Genomic DNA, 27293 nt, shown 5'->3' with positions numbered 1-27293 from the left:
ATGGCTATTGACAGTTGAAAAGAAAAAGGAATGAAAATTGAAAATGGCTCAGGAAAATGGTGTTTCGTGGAAAATGAGCGTCTGGCGGGATTCACTGAGAAGAGGGGTATAAAAGGCTGCGAGCATAAGAAAAGCCAAAGTTAAGAATAAGACGTTACCGGTGAAACTTAGCTAGAGAGCAGTGCAGAAGTGGAAAAATTTAATTTGTGTGTTGCGATTTTTTTTATTGTGTAAGTAGTTTGTAACAGTGGTTTGTTGAGTAATGTGTTGTTATATGTGATGTGTGTTGCTCCAACAGGAATATTCCGGTGGTGTATCAAGCTTTTTTGGAAGCACCGAAAATTGTCCGGTTTTGGTCAGCACAACGGCGGGAAATTGCCTTTTCTTTTTGGTAACGCAAGGTAGTGGCAAGTTGTCCACAGGAAAAAAAAGCCAAAAAAAGTTACATTGAGGGTGTGGAGATTTGAATTGTAAACTGGCCAGCTGCAACTTTGAGCTTTTTGCTGTGCCGGGTATTGATCCCGCCCAGAACGCCGGCATTGTAAAAGGACCAGTCAACAAGTCCAGCTTCATTTGAGGGTTTGCCTGGCGTTCAAAATCTGTTTCCTCCGGAAAGAAGCGTAAACTGGAAGGAGAGATAAGAAGAATTAATCAATAACGTTATAAATCACTGCTCAGGTAAAAGGTGTCTTACCGTTGTGTTGTCCTTGATATATTTATATATATGTGACGTCCATAAAATTTGCTGTCTCCTTTTTTGGAACTAAAAGAAAAGAAAAAAAAAGGAGTTAATAATCATAAATTTCGAGTAACAAAAAAAATTATAATATTCAGTATAAAAATTTGGTAATAAGATAGGTTATAGTTCTTAGGATTTAAGTAATAATCAGTTTGTAAGGGAAAAATACCGCGTTTATTTTCAAAGGCTAGGAGGTGTTACAGTAAAATTATCTTGAGTCCTTGTGATTCGATCTGATAGTTTAGGCCGTGGAATTTTAGCGGCAATTAGGCCGGTTAAGAGAGCTCTTTTAGGTGGCTAGTAATTTCGTATAGACGCGTGAATATTGCGCGGGAAAAGCAAGGCAAAGGATAATATATTGGTTTCTACCGAGTAATTAAAGCCATAGATTTAAGAAAGCCCGGTATTATTCTTAATTTGTTTTTTTTTATAAACCATACAGTTTGTCAATTTTAGTGTAAAAAAAAAAAAATAGTAGAGAAAAAAATTAAGAAAATATTTAAAGCTAACTTATTTTTTTTAATAAAATTAAAGATGATTCTTTTGTAAACAGTAGATACTAATATGTGTTGCTAAATTTGTATAACTTGGGGGGGAAGTTGGTATGAAGTAAGTGTGTGATTCGAAGCGTGTGGTTCAAGGGGATTCAGAGAAACGCAAGAAATGGAAATACTGGATCCAGGTAGGGTGGGCGAGTGTGGGATCGATCCACCGAGATCCCTGTATGATGACTCCTATTTTGTATATCGTAGAGTAGAGCAATTGTAGTAAAGTCCCCTTTCAATGTTAGTGTGTTGGATTCGATTGGCGGGTTGAGATCCCTAGCCCTGGGAGTCTCTGTGACAGTCGGATGGCCTAATCGTATGCCGAGCATATGCACACATAACAGAGATGGCGCCCAAAATTCTAAAATAAAGCTTTATTGTACCTGATACCTCTGTAAAAAATGGCGACTCAAACATGGCCGTGTTAAACTGTGATATTAGGTTAGTAACTCTGTGCAGTAACATCGACGCACACAGCCATAGAATGCTAGTAGATTTTAAATAGACAAAAGAAAATGTTTTTGACAAATAATATTCTGTGATATTAGTATGCATCCGAACTTTAGAGAGATGGGTTACGAAGTGCGATATTACTATATCAAATATATTATGGGAACGTTTTCTCCACTGTTCTAAGTAGGGTGTAATCAATAGCTTGTAATTCCGAGCTGGAATAAAACAATTTGTATTGAGAATCCTACTGTTAAAATTTGATTTTGTGAAATAACCCAAATAAATTATAGACAGGAATAAGTACATCGAGTAGCAGCAATAGCGATTTTGATCTGAGAGATGCAAAAATCTTAGTATTGCATATAAAAACCCTGAGCTTTCATTTATGAAATGTAATAGATATGTCAGGGGTCCGAAGTTAACAAAGCACTATAATTTATGAGAAGAATAAGAATGTCTAAAGGAAAAGTCATACACCTCATAAAGGGCACTAAAATTATTATTAAAAAAAAAAAAAAAAAAAAAAAAAAATAATAATAATAATAATGAATAAATAAAAAAAAAAAAAAAAAAAAACCACACACACACTGCTTCTGAAAATTACACTTCCCCCGTAGATCTATGTTGTAATTGTCAAATTTGAAAATTTGTATGTGTAATTGTAATCGAATGTATTTATAAAAAGTATTTGTTTTGCCGATGTTTCATATTTGAAAAAAAGGTTAACTGAATTTAAAACTTACTTACAAGAAAAGGTTTCGTCCGAGATTCAATTGATAGCAAATGAGAAGATAAATTTTGGGTATAGGTCATGATCTACAATACCCGCAATAGTGAAAGAAATAAGAGAGGCAGACCCGAAAATTTTGACCTAAACCGATCGACTTATTTTCCAGAGCAGAGTAAGCAAAGACGAATAGGGTCGGACGAAATGGCGAATGAGGATAGGAACATGAGTGCTTTGCAATTTATCGATCTAGCAGACACGATAATGCGAAGAGATCAGAACACCAATCATGTGCCAACAGTGAGTGATAATTTGAATAATAATGGTCCAACTACTTCCGACTTACATGGACTGGTACAAGATGAAGCAGCGTCTGTCCAGAAGTCATTGGAAGATAAAGTTAAAAAAATGGTCGAAACAGAAATATCTGATGTAAAGAAAATGATAGATTCTTTATCAAAAGGCATGAGAGAACTATCCGACACTGTGCGTAAACAATTAATTGTACCCCCAACGGCCACAGTAGCCTCTAATTCTATTACAAATAGTAATGCTAATCCGACGTCAAACAATAATAATGACGCAGTAAATAGGAATATGCCACCAATTATCCAATTTCCGAGTGCTAGTCAAACTCCATTATCAGATCAATTTACTGGCCCGATAACGAATACGTTTAGAGTGGAACCACTAGGAATACGAGTTGATAAACTTGGTTTAAATTTCAGTGGTGACCCGAAAGGCTTAAGAGTTATGGATTTTATTAAGCGGTTAGAGATCATGCAGGCTCAATATAACATTCCATGGTCTGAAGTGTTGAGGGATTTCGCCTTTCTGGTTTCTGGTCAAGCCAGAGAATGGTATTGGCTGCATAGACAAAGTAATGTTTACACCGATTGGGTGGGTCTTAAAGAAGCGCTGATAAGCCAGTATCAAACCCCACAATCCAAATTCGACATACTCAGGGATTTGTTAGAAAGGAAACAAAGGCCAAATGAAAGCATCAATAGTTATTTTCACGAGATGGGAATTTTGCGATCTAGATTACTTCAACCTATTTACGAGTACGAAATGATTAAGATCCTAAGGGGAAATATACGTGAAGATATAAAACGACATGTATATCAGATGACCATTTCGTCGGTTGAACAGCTACGAATAGAATGTATTGAAGCTGAGAGAAATTTCCCTAGGCGCGAAAATAGAGCTGTAACGTTCCCCCAGCGACCTATCCGCCAAGTAAATGAAATATATGATGAAATTTATGAAAAGCCTGTAGAAGTACCGGAGGAGAATATTGGTGAAGAGCTGTCAGCTATCCGGATACAAAGCCAAATTAGAGTTCCAATTATCTGCTGGAACTGTCGAGAAAAGGGGCATGTTTTTATGGACTGTCCAGTAGAAGTCCGGAAATTGTTCTGCTATAGGTGTGGGAAGCCGGACACAGTAACCCCAAAGTGTTCTGTCTGTCAACAGGGAAACTCCCGAAGGGGTGTGGAAGTGACAGGGGAAACACACCCGTCAGAGAACCCTGTGAATCGGAAGAATCAGCACCCAAAAACGTCCGAATTTTAATAAAAAACAACGATAATGTATTTAGAGATAAGAGTAGTGTAGAATCGAAAAATTTTTCTGCAGGTCAGAGGCATTACATTCCATTAGAAAATCGCCAAAGAAATTATGCTAAGGTCAAGGAGAGAATTTTTAACTCAGAGTTTACTGTAATCCCGAAAAAAATTATTGAATTGAGACAAAAATCCAAGAAGTGGCGTGAGCAGCGAAGATATTTGATAGAAACGATTTCGAGAGTAACTGGTATTGCCTCAGATCCCAGAGTTTTCTCGGAAATCAGTATGCAAGGAAAAATCATGAATGGGCTCCTAGACACCGGCGCTTCGGTTACTATGTTAGGGAAAAATTGCCGAGAGATAATAGAAGAACTTGGCATTCCAATTATACCAATGTCCAGCAGGGTAACCACCGCCGGAGGTACACAGTATAATGTTTTAGGGAAAATTAAAGCCATCATAAAATACCAAGAGCAGGAAAAATTTATGACACTGTATCTATGTCCTCAATTGGAACAAGAACTATATCTTGGAATAGACTTCTGGCGAACATTCGAATTAGCCCCTGATGTGATAGGAGCTGCTGAAATTAATATAGAAAAAGTTTTCAGGGATATGACTGATACGGGTCCCGACTACAAACTCAACCCTCACGAGTTAACAAATGATCAAGAGAATCGATTAAAATGCATAGTAAAAAAATTCAAGACCTTTGAAGAAAATGGGCTAGGTTGTACTAAGTTAGAAAAGCATTCGATTAAGCTCGTGGAAGGTGCGGAACCGGTTAAAGACCGCCACTATCCAATGTCTCCAGCGGTTCAAGCTATCACGTACCAAGAAGTCGATAATATGTTAGCACTTAATGTTATTGAGGAAAGTGAAAGCCCTTGGAGCAATCGTACAACTATCGTACGAAAGCCCGGAAAAAATCGTTTCTGTCTGGATGCTCGAAAGTTAAATAAGCTCACGGTCAAGGACGCATACCCCCTGCAAAACATTGAAGGAATACTAAGTCGCATTGATGAAACTCATTACATTAGCAGCGTGGATCTTAAATATGCGTTCTGGCAAATCGAATTAGACGAAGAAAGCAAGCCGTACACCGCTTTTACGGTCCCAGGTCGTCCATTGTATCAGTTCCGTGTGATGCCGTTTGGATTGTGTAATGCTGCACAAAGGTTATGTCGACTGATGGACAAAGTCATTCCCCAACGACTCAAGGAGAATGTCTTTGTGTACCTGGACGACCTGTTGATTATTTCAAGTGATTTCGACGAGCATCTTCGTCTATTGAATGAAGTAGCCGATTGCCTTGACCGAGCGAATTTAACAATCGGGTTAACCAAGTCAAAATTTTGTTTTCGTCAGTTGAGATATTTGGGTTTTATTATTGGAGAAGGCATGTTGCGTACTGACCCCGAAAAAGTAGAAGCAATTCGAAAAATTAGAATTCCCAAAAGTGCTAGGGAAGTGAGAAGTTTTCTGGGTACAGCAGGATGGTACCGAAGATTTATTAAAGACTTCGCGTCACTTTCAGCTCCCCTTACTGATACCCTGAAGAAATCGCCCAAATTCGTAATTACGGAAAAGGCAAAGGAGGCATTTGAAAACTTAAAGAGGGCCTTAACTTCCGCACCGGTGTTACGCCACGCAGATTTTTCCAAACCCTTTTTTATTCAATGTGATGCTTCGGAATATGGCATCGGCGCTGTTCTATTTCAGCTGAATGCCGAAGGACATGAACATCCGATCGCTTTCTATTCGAAAAAACTCAATAAGTGTCAGAGAAATTATAGCGTGACAGAGAAGGAATGCTTGGCGGCGGTGATGGCTATCAAAACTTTCCGTCCTTACGTGGAGCTAATGGAATTCACCGTGATAACAGATCACGCTAGTTTACAATGGCTGATGAGTCTAAAGGACCTCAGTGGTCGTTTAGCTCGCTGGTCATTGCAACTTCAGGGATTTAACTTCAAAATCGAGCACCGAAAAGGAAAGGAAAATGTTGTCGCCGATATGCTATCCCGCCTACCCAATGCCGACGAAATAGACATGAATCGGGTTTTTGAATTCGAGACCACCGAGTTTGAAAGTGATTCGTACAAACAGCTTAGAGAAATTATAGCAAATAAAAAGGAGAATCTCCCCGATCTAAAGATTGTCGACAATATGGTATTTAAAAGAGATCCCAAGTCCTATAACCCAGAAACACAAGAGTTTCAGTGGAAATTGTGGGTCCCAGAGTCTTTGACCCATTCTTTAATAGAGCAAGCCCATGATAGAACTACGTCAGCTCACGGAGGCATATCAAAAACCATTTTTCGTTTAAGAGAAAAATATTACTGGCCTCTAATGGTATCCCAGGTTAGGCAATACGTGTCTAAATGTACTGTTTGCAAAGAGACAAAGCCTACCAATGAAAATACTCAGCCTCAGATCGGAAATGAAGTCGTGACCAATCTTCCCTTCCAGAAACTCTACGTTGACTTCCTCGGGAAATACCCCCGGTCTAAAAGTGGCAACGCCTTTATATTTATAGTGGTGGACCACTTTAGCAAATTTACATTTCTTAAGGCAATGAAAGAGGCAACAGCTTCCAATGTGGTAAAATTTATGGTTGAGGATATATTTCGTAAGTTTGGCGTACCCGAGACGATACATTCCGACAATGGGGCACAGTTCGTATCTAAAACTTTCAAAGACATGATTGAAACATATGGAATCAATCATATCCAAACAGCTCCATATGCTCCGCAGTCTAATGCATCTGAGAGAGTCAATCAATCAGTATTGGCGGCGATTAGGGCATATCTAGAAAATGACCACAGAGATTGGGACCTGTATCTAACAGACATAGAGTGCGCCTTAAGAACATCGATTCATACTGCAACTGGTGTAACGCCATTTTTCGCGCTGTTTGGTCATAGTATGTATACCCATGGTTCAGATTATAAATTAGCTCGGAAGCTCCACTCGTTGGCGGACCATGAAATTATACATTTAGATCGTAACGACAAGATGGAACTAATCCGAAATAAAATTAGACAGAATATGCATCAGGCTTATCAACAAAGCGCAAAAAGGTATAACGCAAGGGCTCGTACGATTATTTTCTCTCCGGGTCAAGAGGTATATAAAAGAAACTATGTTCTTAGCGATTTTGGGAAAAATTTTAATGCTAAGTTTGCCCGGAAATTTACGAAGTGTCGTATAGTAAAGCCCATAGGAAATAATATGTATTCTCTCGAAGATCTAAATGGAAAGGCGATTGGAATCTGTCATGCAAAAGATCTTAAAAGATAAGTGGAAAAGAAAGTCTTTTCAATCCCCTTTCCCAATTCAATTTTTATAAAAAGAATTCTAAAATAACTCTCAAAAACTATTTCACATTTGTTACCAATTCTATATCACATTTATCAGCAATGGTTTAATTCAAAATCGAATGAATCAAAACAAAACATAGAAAATGTGTCTGAGGAAACTAAATACGATAGTAAAATCACCTTCGTACTGAATTCATTCGTATTAAGGTTCAAAAATATCAGCTGATCTGTTCCCCTAATTGGGTAATTCAAGTTAATCAGACTCTAGTTTCACGTTTATCACAGCTGTCTAATTTCTTTTACAATATATTCTACGCGACATACAAATTTGAAAAAAAAAAAAAAAATGTACTTAAACACCCCCGGTGGCGATAAAAATAGCACAATCTGGTTTATTCCGGCATAAATTAATGAAAGATTCCCATACATAAAAAGCGAACATACATAAAACTACATTCTACCAGACAATCACGTAGACACCACGATTATGGCAATTGTTTACCTATCAATCACATCAGCATATACCGCATACAAAATCCGTTCTTCGGCAACCACGACGACAAGACAGGCATAGGCACAAATATTTCCGCATGCAAAATGTTTCACCACCTATTAAGGAATGAAAGTTATTAATTGGTCAAAACAAACAAAAAAGTACCGAAATACATTCCTAGGGCTATGCCCGCTTTCTGTCAAAATACTGCAAAATTGTATGCGACAAAATGTTTTGATAATTGTTATTTTTTTTGAATGCGTTATTGAACGCACGGATTTTTTTTTCAAAAATGTGATCCAAACTGTTTAATCCTTCAATTCCAGGACAAAACAGGGTAATATTTTGAACGCCGGCCACGCAGTGTTCGTTTTTCCAAACATTGACCTTGAAAATATTTTTTTTTATTTTCAAAACAAATAATACACAATAATGACAGAAGTCGGGCACACTTGGAAAAAAAATTGTAATCAGCTTTCAGATCTACCTTACCTTTTTATTGTACCATGATTTCAATAATTTGATCAAATTATGTTTGTATCAAAGTACGTATAGATTCCAACTTTGAAGATTATATCCAACCAAGAAGAATGTGTGAAATTTTGATGGAATCGGAGAATTTTTCATTGAGAGCTGGTGGGTATTACCAGTGTAGATCCGCCGGCGAGGACAAATATATTCCAACTCCACACAAGGTCTTGGGTTGATAGAATTATTGGGTTGTTCCGGATGTTTACCTTTTTGTAGTGAAGGTCCCAAAGGAGTGGGCCGATAAATCCCATCCGTTCCTCTGAGCTTGTCTTAGTAGAAATACTGAATGCGGGATTGTATAAATGAATGAATGCGTATTTTAAAATTTATGAGCGTTTTTGATCTTCCCAAATGTTGACCTGCTATAGGGGAACTCGATCGATGTTTGGTAGTGACACGATATTTTCAGGGTGTCGGATCGAGAATTATCAGGCGAACCAGCAAGACATGTTTCACAGATCTGATGGACAGATTAGAAAAATAAATTAACTTATGTGGCTCTATTTCGATGGGGGATACTTACCAGCATGAGGGGGAGGGCTTAGACCAGCCTGCTGTTCGGAGCTTATGCCCGGCATGAGACCTTCAGGGAGTGGGATGTCCCCACGTAAATGAGTAATGCGGCCGTGCACATCACCTCCGTCCTCGATTTTCTGGCCGAAGTTGAAGTTTTGTTGCAGGCCGTTCACATTCGGCGCAAAAAGGCAACAAATATATGGGGCCGGGTTTTTTGGCAAAACCTGTCCACAACCACCGCAGAAATTATCCCAATTCTGTTGGTAGTGCATCCCATAATTGGTCCTCAAATGGATTTGCTCAGTTTTCTTGGGTTTTTAGTGAGGATGGTGAGGATGCTTCGAGATTTCAATTTGCTTGTAATTTCTGCGGGGTGTGTAGTCTGGGTGGCGATGGGATCAAAATGCCGGAAATGGTTTGTTAGGGTTCGCTACGTACGAAATTAGACTCGAACAGGGTTGAGTAAAAGAGTATTATAAAGGTAGTGAATGACAGGGTGACTCAGGCTAAGAAGTGACTAGGCAGCCCTATGATTGCTGAGTAGGTGGGAACCTACTATAAATATGATCAAAATTTGTTTAGACACAATTTGAATGAATGATTATGAAAAAAAAAAAAAAAAGCGGCACGTTGAAATAAAAATTTAAGAAATATCAGAAGAATAGAAAAACAAAAGATTTCGAGAGAAATATTAAAATGTTTTTGCTGATGTCTCGCTGCCGTATAAGGTTAAAGGAAATTGGCGTTGTTTGGGCGAGTTGGTAACGTATGTGAAAAGGGTTGGGCGAATAGTTAGACAGCCGTTGATTTTTAAATGAGAGACTCAGGGGTGAGGTGAAATGAGAATTCACAATAGAATAAAAAATGGCTATTGACAGTTGAAAAGAAAAAGGAATGAAAATTGAAAATGGCTCAGGAAAATGGTGTTTCGTGGAAAATGAGCGTCTGGCGGGATTCACTGAGAAGAGGGGTATAAAAGGCTGCGAGCATAAGAAAAGCCAAAGTTAAGAATAAGACGTTACCGGTGAAACTTAGCTAGAGAGCAGTGCAGAAGTGGAAAAATTTAATTTGTGTGTTGCGATTTTTTTTATTGTGTAAGTAGTTTGTAACAGTGGTTTGTTGAGTAATGTGTTGTTATATGTGATGTGTGTTGCTCCAACAGGAATATTCCGGTGGTGTATCAAGCTTTTTTGGAAGCACCGAAAATTGTCCGGTTTTGGTCAGCACAACGGCGGGAAATTGCCTTTTCTTTTTGGTAACGCAAGGTAGTGGCAAGTTGTCCACAGGAAAAAAAAGCCAAAAAAAGTTACATTGAGGGTGTGGAGATTTGAATTGTAAACTGGCCAGCTGCAACTTTGAGCTTTTTGCTGTGCCGGGTATTGATCCCGCCCAGAACGCCGGCATTGTAAAAGGACCAGTCAACAAGTCCAGCTTCATTTGAGGGTTTGCCTGGCGTTCAAAATCTGTTTCCTCCGGAAAGAAGCGTAAACTGGAAGGAGAGATAAGAAGAATTAATCAATAACGTTATAAATCACTGCTCAGGTAAAAGGTGTCTTACCGTTGTGTTGTCCTTGATATATTTATATATATGTGACGTCCATAAAATTTGCTGTCTCCTTTTTTGGAACTAAAAGAAAAGAAAAAAAAAGGAGTTAATAATCATAAATTTCGAGTAACAAAAAAAATTATAATATTCAGTATAAAAATTTGGTAATAAGATAGGTTATAGTTCTTAGGATTTAAGTAATAATCAGTTTGTAAGGGAAAAATACCGCGTTTATTTTCAAAGGCTAGGAGGTGTTACAGTAAAATTATCTTGAGTCCTTGTGATTCGATCTGATAGTTTAGGCCGTGGAATTTTAGCGGCAATTAGGCCGGTTAAGAGAGCTCTTTTAGGTGGCTAGTAATTTCGTATAGACGCGTGAATATTGCGCGGGAAAAGCAAGGCAAAGGATAATATATTGGTTTCTACCGAGTAATTAAAGCCATAGATTTAAGAAAGCCCGGTATTATTCTTAATTTGTTTTTTTTTATAAACCATACAGTTTGTCAATTTTAGTGTAAAAAAAAAAATAGTAGAGAAAAAAATTAAGAAAATATTTAAAGCTAACTTATTTTTTTTAATAAAATTAAAGATGATTCTTTTGTAAACAGTAGATACTAATATGTGTTGCTAAATTTGTATAACTTGGGGGGGAAGTTGGTATGAAGTAAGTGTGTGATTCGAAGCGTGTGGTTCAAGGGGATTCAGAGAAACGCAAGAAATGGAAATACTGGATCCAGGTAGGGTGGGCGAGTGTGGGATCGATCCACCGAGATCCCTGTATGATGACTCCTATTTTGTATATCGTAGAGTAGAGCAATTGTAGTAAAGTCCCCTTTCAATGTTAGTGTGTTGGATTCGATTGGCGGGTTGAGATCCCTAGCCCTGGGAGTCTCTGTGACAGTCGGATGGCCTAATCGTATGCCGAGCATATGCACACATAACAAACTTTTTGAAAAACCCATTGTAGCCTGCACTCTGTCCTTTCCAAAAAGGTGCTATAGGTATTGATATCTCTTGTATTTCCGAAGATATTAGTGTTGCAAATCATGAAATTGAGATTTCCTCCACTAATATGTATCTTAGCTTTGTAGTTTCGAAGATATTGACTTTAAAGTCGAATCCCGGCTATGGATATGGATCGCGTAGCTGGTGTTGGACATACCCCAGGGGAGAAAATCTCAAGCCCTGGCCGAAGGCCGGCTACCTTCCAAAATTATGTATAGAAAAACTATGGATCGCGTAGCCGGTGTAGGACATACCCCAGGGGAGAAAATCTCAAGCCCCGGCCGAAGGCCGTCTACTTACCAAATTTACAATGTTTAGAAAAACTATGGATCGCGTAGCCGGTGCAAGACATACCCCAGGGGAGGAAACCTTAAGCTCCGGGCGAAGGCCGGCTACTTACCAAATTTACAATGTTAAGAAAAAACTATATATCGCGTAGCCAGTGTTGGACATACCCTAGAGGAGAAAATCTCAATCCCCGGCCGAAGACCGGCTACCTACCAAAATTAGAATGTATAGAAAAACTATGGATCGCGTAGCCGGTGTTGGATATACCCCAGGGAAGAAAATCTCATAATTTGCATCACATATATCTTTCGAACTATAAGAGATATCAGCACATATGATACCATTTTGGAAAGGCAAGAATATAGGCTCTAATGTAGCATGTAGGTCTTAATACACCATAATGGGTCTATTTTCAACTTTGTATGTGTTTTTCAAAAAGTACTGGTATAAAAATACCAATTTTCTTGCATTACTCCGGAACCGGTTCCGGCATAAGTTGAGTTTAGGGGCTATGCTTGGATTGACCTGAAATTTTTACCGCAGGTAGGTATTTGTAACCTGATTACGGCAATATAATTTTTTTGTGGGGGAAATACCCGGTTACCCGGTTATTCGACCTAAAAGTTCGGATACAACATCCGGTTTATATCCGGTTCTACGTAACCGATATCAATAATATGGGTATCATTTGAAAGCTTATGAAAATATCTATCCAACAAGTGGTCATATGACGGGGTAATTGGAACCTGTTTCGGAGAAATTTAGGAAAATGTGCATTTTTGTATGAGTAATTTTTGAAAAACCCATAAAAACTCGAAAATGGACCCATTATAGGGTCTTAAAATCTATACACAATATTATAGCTAACACTATTCCTATATTCCACTATTCCTTTCCAAAATGGTGTCATATGTGTTGATATCTTTTGTAGTTCCGAAGATATTGACTTTTAAAGTCGTTACTTATGAAAGCAGTTTGAGTGAACCCAAGTTTTGTGTCGGGTTTAACGTTCTTGTTAATCTGCTTTGTTTTTAATTTGGTGTTGTTAGAATATTATGGATCGCGTAGTCGGTGTTGGACATATCCCAGAGGAGAAAATCTTAAGCCACGGCCGAAGGCCGGCTACTTACAAAAATTACAATTTTTAGAAAAACTATGGATCGCGTAGCCGGTGTTGGACATACCCCAGAGGAGAAAATCTTAAGCCCCGGCCGAAGGCCGGCTACTTTCGAAAACTACAGTTTTTAGGAAACTATTGATCGCGTAGCCGGTGTTGGACATACCCCAGAGGAGAAAATCTTAAGCCCCGGCCGAAGGCCGGCTACTTACAAAATTACAATTTTTAGAAAAACTATGGATCGCGTAGCTGGTGTTGGACATACCCTAGAGGAGAAAATCTTAAGCCCCGGCCGAAGGCCGGCTACTTACAAAAATTACAATTTTTAGAAAAACTATGGATCGCGTAGCCGGTGTTGGACATACCCTAGAGGAGAAAATCTTAAGCCCCGGCCGAAGGCCGGCTACTTACAAAATGTACAATTTTTAGAAAAACTGTGGATCGCGTAGCCGGTGTTGGACATACCCCAGAGGAGAAAATCTTAAGCCCCGGCCGAAGGCCGGTTGCTTAAAAAAGCTATAAAGGTCAAAGTCAAATGCATCTAGACTGGAGAAAAATATAATTTAATGAATTCTATCTCTTATATCCACGGAACCACAAAAGATATCAACACATATGACACCATTTTGGAAAGGCAATAGTGTTAGCTATAATATAGTGTATAGATTTTAAGACCCTATAATGGGTCCGTTTTCGAGTTTTTATAGGTTTTTCAAAAAGTACTCATACAAAAATGCAAATTTTCCTAAATTTCTCCGAAACCGGTTCCAGCAACCCCGTCATATGACCACTTGTTGGATAGGTATTTTCATAAGCTTTCAAATGATACCCATTTTATTGATATCGGTTACGTAGAACCGGATACAAACCGGATGTTATATTCGAACTTTTGGGTCGAATAACCGGGTAACCGGGTATTTCCCCCACAAAAAAATTACATTGCCGTAATCAGGTTACAAATACCTACCTGCGGTAAAAATTTCAAAATGATCCGAGCATAGCCCCTAAACTCAACTTGCTCCCTGGGCTTAAGTTGTGTTTAGGGGCTATGTTTCGTTGGTGATGGGTGTATTTAATGTATTTCGTAAAACCTGAGTATTTTCTATTCTAAAAATTATCTACTTTTTATAACGAACTTATAATCTATAAGAATATCTATATTGCTACGTTCAAATTATATAGCATGGTTTACTTTCTTGCACTTCACAAATAAATGGCAAACGCCGTGTCCCTGTTTGCGGATTTTGATTAACACAAATATTATTGAATATAAGATTTCAGACCTGCGTGAAGTTAGCAACGTTGCTAACTATCGATAACATCGAGTTTCACCAAAAAACAGGGTGCCTCAGAACATCGAAATTTCACATTTAATACATTTTTTCAACTGTGCGTCAGAAAAAAAAAATTATTTAAAAAACTATGAATGAAAACAGTCCATGAAATAAGCAAATGTTGTTCGCTAAAGAATTCTCATACCCCAGTTATTAATTCCATACATAACATCGCAAATCAGTTTATGATACAACAAGGACGGAAACCTGGCTATGGAAGCCTCCATTTAAAAACGTCCCAAAAACTGTGAATGCCAAAAGAAAGTGGAAGCCCTTACGAGTATTTTGGCATACTAAATGTGCTCCAAATCAGTTTTAAGTAGAACAAATTTTCCAATTTTCTGATATTCCACTGGTGGTCAGGACGGAAATCTGCCTCTGGAAGCCTTCATATAAAAATGTCAGAAAAAACTATTGTGATTGCAACTAAACTAAAATTTAAGGAACAGCTCTAGTTCAGTGAAAACTCTTCGATTTTTTCGAAATTTTTCCCAGCGGTAGGTATTTTTACCCTGATTCCAGGAAACTATTTTTTTCTTGGCCCCGGGCGAAGGCCGGCCACTTACAAAAGGTATCCAATTTAAAAAAATTAGGTTCGCGTTAGTCGGTGTGAGACATACCCAGAGGAGAAAATCCCAAGCCACGGTTGAAGGTCGCCTATTTACAAAAAGTGTCAAATTTAACTGTGGGATTTTCTCCTCTGAGTATGTCCCCCACTGGCTAACTCGAACCAAAGTTTTCTAAATTTGACACTTTTTGTAAAAAAAAATTTAATAAACACATCGATTTATAACTTATCTGGCAAAGGTCAGCATGTATGGGGTAAGTTGAGTATCGGATATGCGAATTTTATCAATGCCAGCGGACAGTGTTGTAAGACCTAGAATACAGCGAGGCTGATCAACCATTACATTTGTAAACTGATGACAGAGTTCGTAATCTAAAATGTAAGAAATACTATTATACTTTCACTGCATCTACCTGTATTCTTCTACCATGCATGTGTTCTAATAATAATATTTGTTTTCGATCTATATTATAGAAATAGATAGATAGGTTATAAATTCTATAACAAAAGGCGAAAACAGAACAGAACAGACGAGGCAATGTTGGTCTATGCGATTGTCGCCGTGTAATATTGATAGATATTGCAGTTCTTATGACGGCGTTAAGTATTTAAGATATTGTGCTGTTCAATCTCCTATCGTTGGAGTTAAAACACACGCTTGGTAGAAGAATACAAGTAGATGCATCGATGCTTGGGAACATTGATATGTCAAAACATTTTAAATGGTCTGTCAAATATAAGTAAATTTTATACGTTTTCTTATACGACGTCATTCGGATATTATTATAATTCGCGTTTTCCAGCAATTTTTACAAAATATGAATAATTTTCTATTCAACATTTTCAATTCTAAAATTGGTTTGACATTTCATTGTCCCAACAGCTGTGTCGATGCGTCTACCGTATTCGTATTCTTCTACCATGGAACACATGATTGTACAATGAATGGTACGTTTAGACTCATGGTAGAAAAATACAGGTAACAGCAAGTGTTGTTGTACAACAATCGTAACAACAACCACATACAAATTTGTTTTTGTACGTAATACAAGTGTCAGAGTTATATGTCCAAAAATGTAAATAAAATAATTAATTTTCCATAAATTTTTTTAATTTCACAAATATACAATTTTGGAATTTGGATTATTAAATTTAAAATGCAGAAGAATACTTCCTCAATTGTTTAGTTTGAAAGTTTTCATACAATTCCCCTGAATGTACAGTTGTTAGCTGTATGTCCTAATCTCTCAACACTTCAAGCAATCGCTAGAAAATCGTGGAAAAAGCAACATCCTCTTCAAATTGAAAGCAAACTGCATACACACATAAGGTATTCTACATTTTGCAATTTTAGGAAACATGAAATATACGACTATGTTGCTTAATGGGGTGTCACAACTTTTTAACCATCGCAGTTGGCGTTTTGTTAAGTACAAGGGCGATTTTTTCTATTATTATAAGCCAAAAATGTTTACATTGCCCTGCAGATAAATTTTATATTTAAAAATGGTATACCTATTGTATATCAAGAAATGGAATAAAATCACAAACGTACTGAGCTTGACACTAGTATTACTATAGAGTCAAATCAGTTGGGACTTGCTGCTACCTGTAACAATTATACCATGGTTTAGACTATATCATGGCCCAATTATAAGGTCGACCAGAAAGCGAATGTGCAAAAAAATACAACCCTTCACCTACATGTATTGAGCTTGACACTAGTATTACTATAGAGTCAAATCAGTTGGGACTTGCTGCTACCTGTAATAATTATAACATGGTTTAGACTATATCATGGCCCAAGGTCGACCAGAAAGAGAATGTGCAAAAAAATACAACCCTTCACCTACATGTATTGTCAAAATTTCTTTATTAGGGCGAAAAAAAAGTATTTCGCCTTGACAGAATAACATTGCAGCGAATTTCTGCTTTGTTTATTTTGGAAATGTTTGTGTATGTGAAATACAATAAAAGCAACTCGCATTTATGGATATTTTCTTTAAATTTTATTGGCAAGTTTGCTGTGCCAGAAGTAGCCTCTGAAGGTCTGAATGCTGCTTCACCAATTTGTTTTTGCTGAAGTCCCACATCAAACGGTATTGACACTCAATGTCTCACGAGAATCTTTGCTTTTATTTCATTGTTTTGAAAGACGACGAATGTAGTTTTTTTTAATGTTGTTAATCGAAATGTTGTTACATATATTAAGGATAAATACTAATTCTTTACAAATATTTTTTTACGTTTTTTTTTTAAACCGTAAATCTCTGCTTAGCCTTTTTATACCCTCCACCATACTATTGAGGGTATATTAACTTTGTCATTCCGTTTGTAACTCCTCGAAATACTCATGTCAGACCCAACAAAGTATATATATTCTTGATCAGCGTAAAATTCTAAGTCGATTTAGCGATGTCCGTCTGTCTGTCTGTCTGTATGTCCGTCTGTCTGTCTGTTGTAATCACGCTATCTTTCGAATGAATTGAGATAGATGGCTAAAATTTTGCACATATGTTTATTTTTCCAGTAGGCAGGTTAAGTTCGTAAATGGGCCATGTAGGTCCACGTTTTCATATAGCTCCCATATAACGGTAACACCCCTATATTCGGTATTTTGATGATTTTAGCGACGTTATTCGCCGGAATTGTTTCAAATTTGGTATTTGAAGTTCCAAATGGATACTACACCCTAAGATAGAAAATTGTCTGTGCAGGTCCACGTCTTCGTATAGCCCCCATATAACGGCACCTCGCTATGTTCGGTATTTTGAATTGTTTAAAATTTGGTATTTGAAGTTCGTTATGGGAACTACAGTCTGTGACAGAAAATTGTCGGTGCGGGCCCAGTTTCGAATTTGAATATGGTAATGGCTTATGACAAACAATGCATATGTATGTCCACGTCGTATAGACCCCAATATAACGGCTATATTCGGTATTTTTAAAATTTTAACAGAATTTTTTAAGGATTTTATTTTTTGAAAATTTCCAAATTCGTTGCAAATGGTGGAGGGTATTAAAAGTTCGGCCCGGCCTAACTTACTGCTTATTAACTTGTTTATTTTTAAAACTTTGTTCAAAAGTCGCACTCCAAAAAAAATTCGGCATTTGAAAAAGAAGTCCTTGACATGAGGGGGCAAATCTATGCAGCTACTTTCACCTATCAACTTCTTTCGAATTGTTGGGGATTCCGATATGGTAATGCCATTCATTTTATTAAAAATCATATCCATTTTTTTATTCTTTACAGGAAAGGCTCTGAAGGTTTTGTTAATTTTCCTTTCGATACCTGATCCACCCATGCAAAGGAGTTTGAATGACATTGGTATTCTTCAAGATTTGACTTTCGGATTACATATCCCGAAATATGTTCTAATGCATCATCCTGAAGAATAAAAATATCATTAAAATCCGTTTCATCTATTTCTGTAACCTCTGCGTTTTGAACCGCCATCAAATTTTCAAACCCATCATCTTGCCACGGTTGCGATATTTCGGTGAATGGTTGATCCTCACGCCCATTTTGACTGAATCCATTCTGTTTCATCAACATCGACGTTGCCCGTTCCAGAAAGTAATTCAGTATTGCGCGCTAAAAATCAAAGAACTTATTTCTGTCTTCAATTTTATAGACGACTTACATATACTTACCCAAAATGTATTTTCTGATACGAAATTTGAAATCCTGAGGAGTTGGATGGTCGTTCCCACTTTACTCCTCATTGAACCAAAAAAATGTTCAAGAACGTATTGGTTCAGGTGCCTTGTCAATAGATACTCCACGTTGTACTTCTGTAAGTGGTCGTACAACTGTATCAAAGCATTATTGGAAATAAGAATTCCTTTCTGGAAGATTTCAAGTCGAGTTTTATTGGGCACGATTGGACTACACATAACTTGGTACATTCTTTCTAATATCCCTTTCTGGGTTTCAATAAACTTGCCAAAAGGTTCCCAACAATAAAGGATATAGATATGTTAATTTCGTAATTTATATGTTATCATACCTTCCCGGGTAAACCAAAAGTACTACAAGAGGAGTTGTGGATATCGAACCAATCATTTACTAATTGAATAAATTCAGCAGTATCTATTGCATTGTATATCTCAAACCCGAGGGAATAACACCTTTTGATAGCATTTGCTGAGGTGTTGGAGAAAAGTTGGGTCGCCAATTTCACTTTTTACCTTCCTAAATCGTATGTTAATAAATCATTAATTATTTATAAACGTTTAGCTGTATACCTGCTCCCTTAACAGAGAGATGTTCTTCGCTTAATTTATATGTTATGGATGTATCATTTTTATTAGTGAACTTCAACAAATATGTTATTGTCCTTGAAGTAATAAATCGATTATTAATTACGAGTCCGGTGTCAAGGTATTGATTTCGGATTAGCTTTACAAGATGGGGAACATCAGCAAAAGCAAATACTTTTTCCGTTGACTTTGTGGGATGAGAAAACCATGGTTTTTCTTGTAAAAAAATAGTATAAAAACAGAAAAAACTATTGTTACTAACATATATCTTTTTCAATTGTAATTCGAAACATTTTATTTGTAACTCGAGAATGTCATTTGTAATTCGTTAATTTTCAATTGAAATCCGAGAAATTCATTTGTAATTCGAAACATATCCATTTTTATACCCTACACCACATAGTAGTAAGGGTATTATGTCTTTGTGCATTTGTTTGTAACATGGAGAAGGAAGCGAAATAGACACATAGTAACTTTTGTTGGTTTTCAAATCTCCCACTTCCGGAATAAGCACTCTACAATAATGATATTTTGTATGAGATATATCATAGAGCTCAGAAATGCTCAATATAAACCGTTTTTAGAAGAGCTCTACTAAATATGCATAGTGGTGTAGGGTATCATATTGTCGGCCACGCTCGACTTTTTCTTATTGGTTTTAATATTACTATGAACCAAAACTCCATTCAAGAGCTATCGTGCGCACAGATGGACGGGTATAGCACACTTACCTGGCGTTATGTCGAAATATCGCCACAACTTTCGGTTCGATGATCCCATGTCGCAGACCACAGCGACCACAGGATAACCAGAATTATCTAGTACACATATTATCTGTAGTAAAAGTTCTCTCGTCATCTTGCAATCAAAACCATAAAATACAGGTTGCTGCCATCCATTTTTATCCCACTGGCCATTACGACTTGTACATAATTTGCCGGTTTCCGAACAACATCATTATGCAAGTCGTATTCGTACGTCTCAACGATTTTCATTTCATCGAAAGATAGAATACAAATTTTTTCATCTAATGTCATATAATTCACTTGCCGCATAAACTCGATCGATGACAACAAAATCCCTTCCTTGACATTAATTTTCGAACACCAGTTATTGAGCGTGGATATGCTGGGAAGAGGATGCCCCTTTTGATTAATTATTTATTTTCATTCCGCAGATGTCTTAAAAGCTGAACATTTTTTCAATATCCGCTGCAAAAATTACAGGACTGAAACAAATACAACCAGGAAAAAATCAGGATACAAAAAGTTAGAACGCAATAGTTTCCAGCAGAAGCGGGGCACATCGGCAAAAAATATAAAAGTTCCTTAAGTAGATAACGTACAGTTTTGGAAAGATACTACTAGATTTGGGCAAAATTTTGTAAACATTTAAGAACGGAATTTTTGTAATATACCATTTGTGGCCATCAAAATCTTAATTTTATAAGGGATTGTTAGGAAACCCGTAGTTAGCATTTTGTTAGAATCATGTTTTCTATCAAGTAAATAATTCACTTTTTTTCAAAATTTAGAATTTGTGGGGAACTTTTTAAAGGAGTGAGCCCATATCTCCCATCTATTTTGGTAGTGAGACGGATATCGTTACATCATGAAATGCAGAGACATGGTTGGACCTCATGTCAAAGTTTTTCTTTTATGAGATACATTTTGTATACATTGGTGTATCAACCCCGTAGCTATTAGAATAACTAACATTCTTCAAATAGCCTTATGCGGGGTAGGGTATATTTGACTTAAAGTATTACTCTGTTTGAGTCTCCTGATTTTTGATGTGTTAGTTTTTTGAGCTAGGTTTTCAATAAGAGTGCATGATTCCGTTTCTGTTTTGTCAATAATAATCTTATCGTGAACATTTACTTGTGTATCGTCAGGTTTCATATATCTATAATGTAAAAATAGGAATATATTTGAAATTTATTCTCTACCATTGCTTACGGGCTCAATTGCGGAGTCCGAGTTCTGGCATAGCCATTGACTGCACCACATAAGCCTTATTGAAATGGTCTGTGCAAACTTTTGATGTAGCTGCAAATTTGATTTGACACATTTGACTCCACTTTTCTCTGGTGTTTTCATCTCTGGGAACAGAGAAAAAGTTCAGTGCCTTTCCAGGCTCTTCTTTTCTTTTGCATATCTTGCAAATTCTCATTGTCAATTCACGCACACAAGTTAACAAAGAGAAGAATCAAATTTAAAAAAAATATCTTTCTATTTGTTTTTAAAATTTGACAAAATTAACTGACAGTAAATAACGGACAAGTAATTATTGACATCTTTGTTGACAGGCGAATTCAAATAATGTTGACAGAAAATGAAGGTATCAGCTGGTCTTACTTGTCGATCTTATAATTGGGCCATGGACTATATTTAATAGTTCCGGCGGATTAACCCATAGTAGAAGAATACAGGTAGATGCAGCAATGCCAACATTTTTAAAATGTTTTGTCAAAACTAAGTAAATTTTTATATGTATTCTTATACGGTGCAAATCGGTGGTTGATATGTGGTTGATATGTATTTTTCAACAATTTTTACAAATTTCAATAATTTTTAATACAACATTTTCATTTCCAAAATTGGATTGATAATTCATTGTCCCACCAGCTGCGTCGATGCGACTACCTGTATTCTTCTACACACGGTTTACTCATGGTAGCAAAATACAGGTAGAAGGACGTAGCTAAATCGACATAGAATTTTATGCTGATCAAGAATATACATAATATAGTCTAAAATGTTTATTTCGAGGTGACAAATCTTATATACCCTCCATACTATGGTAAAGGCTATAAAAAGATAAGAAACTTACTTTTCAAAAATGGTGAGAGTTTGCAATTTGCATTGACCTGATCCGCCCATGCATTTGTTTCAGAAATACGACAAATTTTCTGTGAGTACCTATGTCTCAATCAATTTTTGATTTCTTACTATTTGTCTTATATTTTAGATTACGAACTCTGTCATCAGTTTACAAATGTAATAGTTGGTCAGCCTCGCTGCATTCTAGGTCTTACAACACTGTCCGCTGCCATTGATAAAATTCGCATATCCGATACCAAACTCACCCCCATATATGATGATCTTGGCCAAATAAGTCCTTAATCGATGTGTTTGTTAAAAAATGTATTAAAAATTTTCAATTAAATTTTACATTTAGTTCCAATTACAATATTTTTTTCTGACATTTTTATATGAAGGCTTCCACAGCCATATTTCGTCCTGACCACCATGGAATATCAGAAAATTGGAAAATTTGTTCTACCAAAAGCTGATTTGGAGAACATTTTATATGCTAAAATACTCGTTAGGATCTTTACTCTCATTTGAAATTCATAGTTTTTTGGACGTTTTATATGAGGGAGTAAAAACTCCCTCGGACGGGTGATTAAACTATTCCGCTCCACCCAGTTCGTAGCTAGACGGCATAAAATTCTATGTCGATTTAGCTACGTCCTTCTACCTGTATTTTGCTACCATGAGTAAACCGTGTGTAGAAGAATACAGGTAGTCGCTGGTGGGACAATGAATTATCAATCCAATTTTGGAAATGAAAATGTTGTATTAAAAATTATTGAAATTTGTAAAAATTGTTGAAAAATACATATCAACCACACATCAACCACCGATTTGCACCGTATAAGAATACATATAAAAATCTACTTAGTTTTGACAAAACATTTAAAAAATTTTGGCATGCCAATGTTCCCAAGCATTGCTGCATCTACCTGTATTCTTCTACTATGGGTTAATCCGCCGGAACTATTAAATATAGTCCATGGCCCAATTATAAGATCGACAAGTAAGACCAGCTGATACCTTCATTTTCTGTCAACATTATTTGAATTCGCCTGTCAACAAAGATGTCAATAATTACTTGTCCGTTATATACATTGGTGTATCAACCCCGTAGCTATTAGAATAACTAGAAGGACGTAGCTAAATCGACATAGAATTTTATGCTGATCAAGAATATACATAATATAGTCTAAAATGTTTATTTCGAGGTGACAAATCTTATATACCCTCCATACTATGGTAAAGGCTATAAAAAGATAAGAAACTTACTTTTCAAAAATGGTGAGAGTTTGCAATTTGCATTGACCTGATCCGCCCATGCATTTGTTTCAGAAATACGACAAATTTTCTGTGAGTACCTATGTCTCAATCAATTTTTGATTTCTTACTATTTGTCTTATATTTTAGATTACGAACTCTGTCATCAGTTTACAAATGTAATAGTTGGTCAGCCTCGCTGCATTCTAGGTCTTACAACACTGTCCGCTGCCATTGATAAAATTCGCATATCCGATACCAAACTCACCCCCATATATGATGATCTTGGCCAAATAAGTCCTAAATCGATGTGTTTGTTAAAAAATGTATTAAAAATTTTCAATTAAATTTTACATTTAGTTCCAATTACAATATTTTTTTCTGACATTTTTATATGAAGGCTTCCACAGCCATATTTCGTCCTGACCACCATGGAATATCAGAAAATTGGAAAATTTGTTCTACCAAAAGCTGATTTGGAGAACATTTTATATGCTAAAATACTCGTTAGGATCTTTACTCTCATTTGAAATTCATAGTTTTTTGGACGTTTTATATGAGGGAGTAAAAACTCCCTCGGACGGGTGATTAAACTATTCCGCTCCACCCAGTTCGTAGCTAGACGGCATAAAATTCTATGTCGATTTAGCTACGTCCTTCTACCTGTATTTTGCTACCATGAGTAAACCGTGTGTAGAAGAATACAGGTAGTCGCTGGTGGGACAATGAATTATCAATCCAATTTTGGAAATGAAAATGTTGTATTAAAAATTATTGAAATTTGTAAAAATTGTTGAAAAATACATATCAACCACACATCAACCACCGATTTGCACCGTATAAGAATACATATAAAAATCTACTTAGTTTTGACAAAACATTTAAAAAATTTTGGCATGCCAATGTTCCCAAGCATTGCTGCATCTACCTGTATTCTTCTACTATGGGTTAATCCGCCGGAACTATTAAATATAGTCCATGGCCCAATTATAAGATCGACAAGTAAGACCAGCTGATACCTTCATTTTCTGTCAACATTATTTGAATTCGCCTGTCAACAAAGATGTCAATAATTACTTGTCCGTTATATACATTGGTGTATCAACCCCGTAGCTATTAGAATAACTAGAAGGACGTAGCTAAATCGACATAGAATTTTATGCTGATCAAGAATATACATAATATAGTCTAAAATGTTTATTTCGAGGTGACAAATCTTATATACCCTCCATACTATGGTAAAGGCTATAAAAAGATAAGAAAATTACTTTTCAAAAATGGTGAGAGTTTGCAATTTGCATTGACCTGATCCGCCCATGCATTTGTTTCAGAAATACGACAAATTTTCTGTGAGTACCTATGTCTCAATCAATTTTTGATTTCTTACTATTTGTCTTATATTTTAGATTACGAACTCTGTCATCAGTTTACAAATGTAATAGTTGGTCAGCCTCGCTGCATTCTAGGTCTTACAACACTGTCCGCTGCCATTGATAAAATTCGCATATCCGATACCAAACTCACCCCCATATATGATGATCTTGGCCAAATAAGTCCTAAATCGATGTGTTTGTTAAAAAATGTATTAAAAATTTTCAATTAAATTTTACATTTAGTTCCAATTACAATATTTTTTTCTGACATTTTTATATGAAGGCTTCCACAGCCATATTTCGTCCTGACCACCATGGAATATCAGAAAATTGGAAAATTTGTTCTACCAAAAGCTGATTTGGAGAACATTTTATATGCTAAAATACTCGTTAGGATCTTTACTCTCATTTGAAATTCATAGTTTTTTGGACGTTTTATATGAGGGAGTAAAAACTCCCTCGGACGGGTGATTAAACTATTCCGCTCCACCCAGTTCGTAGCTAGACGGCATAAAATTCTATGTCGATTTAGCTACGTCCTTCTACCTGTATTTTGCTACCATGAGTAAACCGTGTGTAGAAGAATACAGGTAGTCGCTGGTGGGACAATGAATTATCAATCCAATTTTGGAAATGAAAATGTTGTATTAAAAATTATTGAAATTTGTAAAAATTGTTGAAAAATACATATCAACCACATATCAACCACCGATTTGCACCGTATAAGAATACATATAAAAATCTACTTAGTTTTGACAAAACATTTAAAAAATTTTGGCATGCCAATGTACCCAAGCATTGCTGCATCTACCTGTATTCTTCTACTATGGGTTAATCCGCCGGAACTATTAAATATAGTCCATGGCCCAATTATAAGATCGACAAGTAAGACCAGCTGATACCTTCATTTTCTGTCAACATTATTTGAATTCGCCTGTCAACAAAGATGTCAATAATTACTTGTCCGTTATTTACTGTCAGTTAATTTTGTCAAATTTTAAAAACAAATAGAAAGATATTTTTTTTAAATTTGATTCTTCTCTTTGTTAACTTGTGTGCGTGAATTGACAATGAGAATTTGCAAGATATGCAAAAGAAAAGAAGAGCCTGGAAAGGCACTGAACTTTTTCTCTGTTCCCAGAGATGAAAACACCAGAGAAAAGTGGAGTCAAATGTGTCAAATCAAATTTGCAGCTACATCAAAAGTTTGCACAGACCATTTCAATAAGGCTTATGTGGTGCAGTCAATGGCTATGCCAGAACTCGGACTCCGCAATTGAGCCCGTAAGCAATGGTAGAGAATAAATTTCAAATATATTCCTATTTTTACATTATAGATATATGAAACCTGACGATACACAAGTAAATGTTCACGATAAGATTATTATTGACAAAACAGAAACGGAATCATGCACTCTTATTGAAAACCTAGCTCAAAAAACCAACACATCAAAAGATCAGGAGACTCAAACAGAGTAATACTTTAAGTCAAATATACCCTACCCCGCATAAGGCTATTTGAAGAATGTTAGTTATTCTAATAGCTACGGGGTGGATACACCAATGTATACAAAATTTATCTCATAAAAGAAAAACTTTGACATGAGGTCCAACCATGTCTCTGCATTTCATGATGTAACGATATCCGTCTCACTACCAAAATAGATGGAAGATATGGGCTCACTCCTTTAAAAAGTTCCCCACAAATTCTAAATTTTGAAAAAAAGTGAATTATTTACTTGATAGAAAACATGATTCTAACAAAATGCTAACTACGGGTTTCCTAACAATCCCTTATAAAATTAAGATTTTGATCGCCACAAATGGTATATTACAAAAATTCCGTTCTTAAATGTTTACAAAATTTTGCCCAAATCTAGTAGTATCTTTCCAAAACTGTACGTTATCTACTTAAGGAACTTTTATATTTTTTGCCGATGTGCCCCGCTTCTGCTGGAAACTATTGCGTTCTAACTTTTTGTATCCTGATTTTTTCCTGGTTGTATTTGTTTCAGTCCTGTAATTTTTGCAGCGGATATTGAAAAAATGTTCAGCTTTTAAGACATCTGCGGAATGAAAATAAATAATTAATCAAAAGGGGCATCCTCTTCCCAGCATATCCACGCTCAATAACTGGTGTTCGAAAATTAATGTCAAGGAAGGGATTTTGTTGTCATCGATCGAGTTTATGCGGCAAGTGAATTATATGACATTAGATGAAAAAATTTGTATTCTATCTTTCGATGAAATGAAAATCGCTGAGACGTACGAATACGACTTGCATAATGATGTTGTTCGGAAACCGGCAAATTATGTGCAAGTCGTAATGGCCAGTGGGATAAAAAATGGATGGCAGCAACCTGTATTTTATGGTTTTGATTGCATGATGACGAGAGAACTTTTACTACAGATAATATGTGTACTAGATAATTCTGGTTATCCTGTGGTCGCTGTGGTCTGCGACATGGGACCATCGAACCGAAAGTTGTGGCGATATTTCGACATAACGCCAGGTAAGTGTGCTATACCCGTCCATCTGTGCGCACGATAGCTCTTGAATGGAGTTTTGGTTCATAGTAATATTAAAACCAATAAGAAAAAGTCGAGCGTGGCCGACTATATGATACCCTACACCACTATGCATATTTAGTAGAGCTCTTCTAAAAAATGTTTATATTGAGCATTTCTGAGCTCTATGATATATCTCATACAAAATATCATTATTGTAGAGTGCTTATTCCGAAAGTGGGAGATTTGAAAACCAACAAAAGTTACTATGTGTCTATTTCGCTTCCTTCTCCATGTTACAAACAAATGCACAAAGACAT

General features: G+C 36.4%; 2 protein-coding genes and 2 long non-coding RNA genes across 4 annotated transcripts in view; 2 read left to right on the top strand and 2 right to left on the bottom strand.

Annotated features, from left to right (window-relative positions):
- The window catches only part of LOC131803642 (ankyrin repeat domain-containing protein 6), a 328879-nt gene extending 314323 nt beyond the window's left edge, over positions 1 to 14556 (bottom strand). The window contains exon 1 of the mRNA XM_059125071.1: positions 14044 to 14556. The gene's annotated coding sequence lies outside the window, so the exon portion shown is untranslated. The remainder of the gene's footprint in view (positions 1 to 14043) is intronic.
- Positions 199 to 9297, bottom strand: LOC131803564 (uncharacterized). Its single transcript, XM_059124926.1, has 5 exons — positions 8903 to 9297; positions 8586 to 8839; positions 7858 to 7964; positions 695 to 763; positions 199 to 625 (listed from the first exon to the last, which is right to left on the bottom strand). The coding sequence occupies exons 2-5, from the start codon at positions 8628 to 8630 to the stop codon at positions 271 to 273; spliced, it is 576 nt and encodes a 191-aa protein (XP_058980909.1). The 5' UTR covers positions 8631 to 8839; positions 8903 to 9297; the 3' UTR covers positions 199 to 270.
- A 6759-nt stretch (positions 14557 to 21315) lies between the features above and the next one.
- LOC131803565 (uncharacterized) lies at positions 21316 to 22202 on the top strand. Its single transcript, XR_009342653.1, has 2 exons — positions 21316 to 21929; positions 21987 to 22202. It is a non-coding gene; the product is annotated as an uncharacterized LOC131803565 (long non-coding RNA).
- A 492-nt stretch (positions 22203 to 22694) lies between these two features.
- On the top strand, positions 22695 to 23458 carry LOC131803566 (uncharacterized). The gene is made up of 2 exons (XR_009342654.1): positions 22695 to 23185; positions 23243 to 23458. It is a non-coding gene; the product is annotated as an uncharacterized LOC131803566 (long non-coding RNA).
- Positions 23459 to 27293: the final 3835 nt, after the last annotated feature.

This window comes from Musca domestica, unplaced genomic scaffold, assembly GCF_030504385.1.
Source record: "Musca domestica strain aabys unplaced genomic scaffold, Musca_domestica.polishedcontigs.V.1.1 31, whole genome shotgun sequence".
NCBI classification, from domain to species: Eukaryota; Metazoa; Arthropoda; class Insecta; order Diptera; family Muscidae; genus Musca; species Musca domestica.
The sequence above is the reverse complement of the archived record's forward strand: the minus strand, read 5'-3'. Positions and strand labels throughout refer to the sequence as shown.

Excerpts from the sequence above, each read along its gene's own strand:
- LOC131803564 (XM_059124926.1), bottom strand. The coding sequence starts at position 8,630 with ATGGGATTTATCGGCCCACTCCTTTGGGACCTTCACTACAAAAAG. Across the intron at positions 7,965-8,585 it reads GGGACCTTCACTACAAAAAG|GTGGTGAAACATTTTGCATG; the intron begins GTAAACATCCGG and ends ATTCCTTAATAG. Across the intron at positions 626-694 it reads ATATCAAGGACAACACAACG|TTTACGCTTCTTTCCGGAGG; the intron begins GTAAGACACCTT and ends CTCTCCTTCCAG.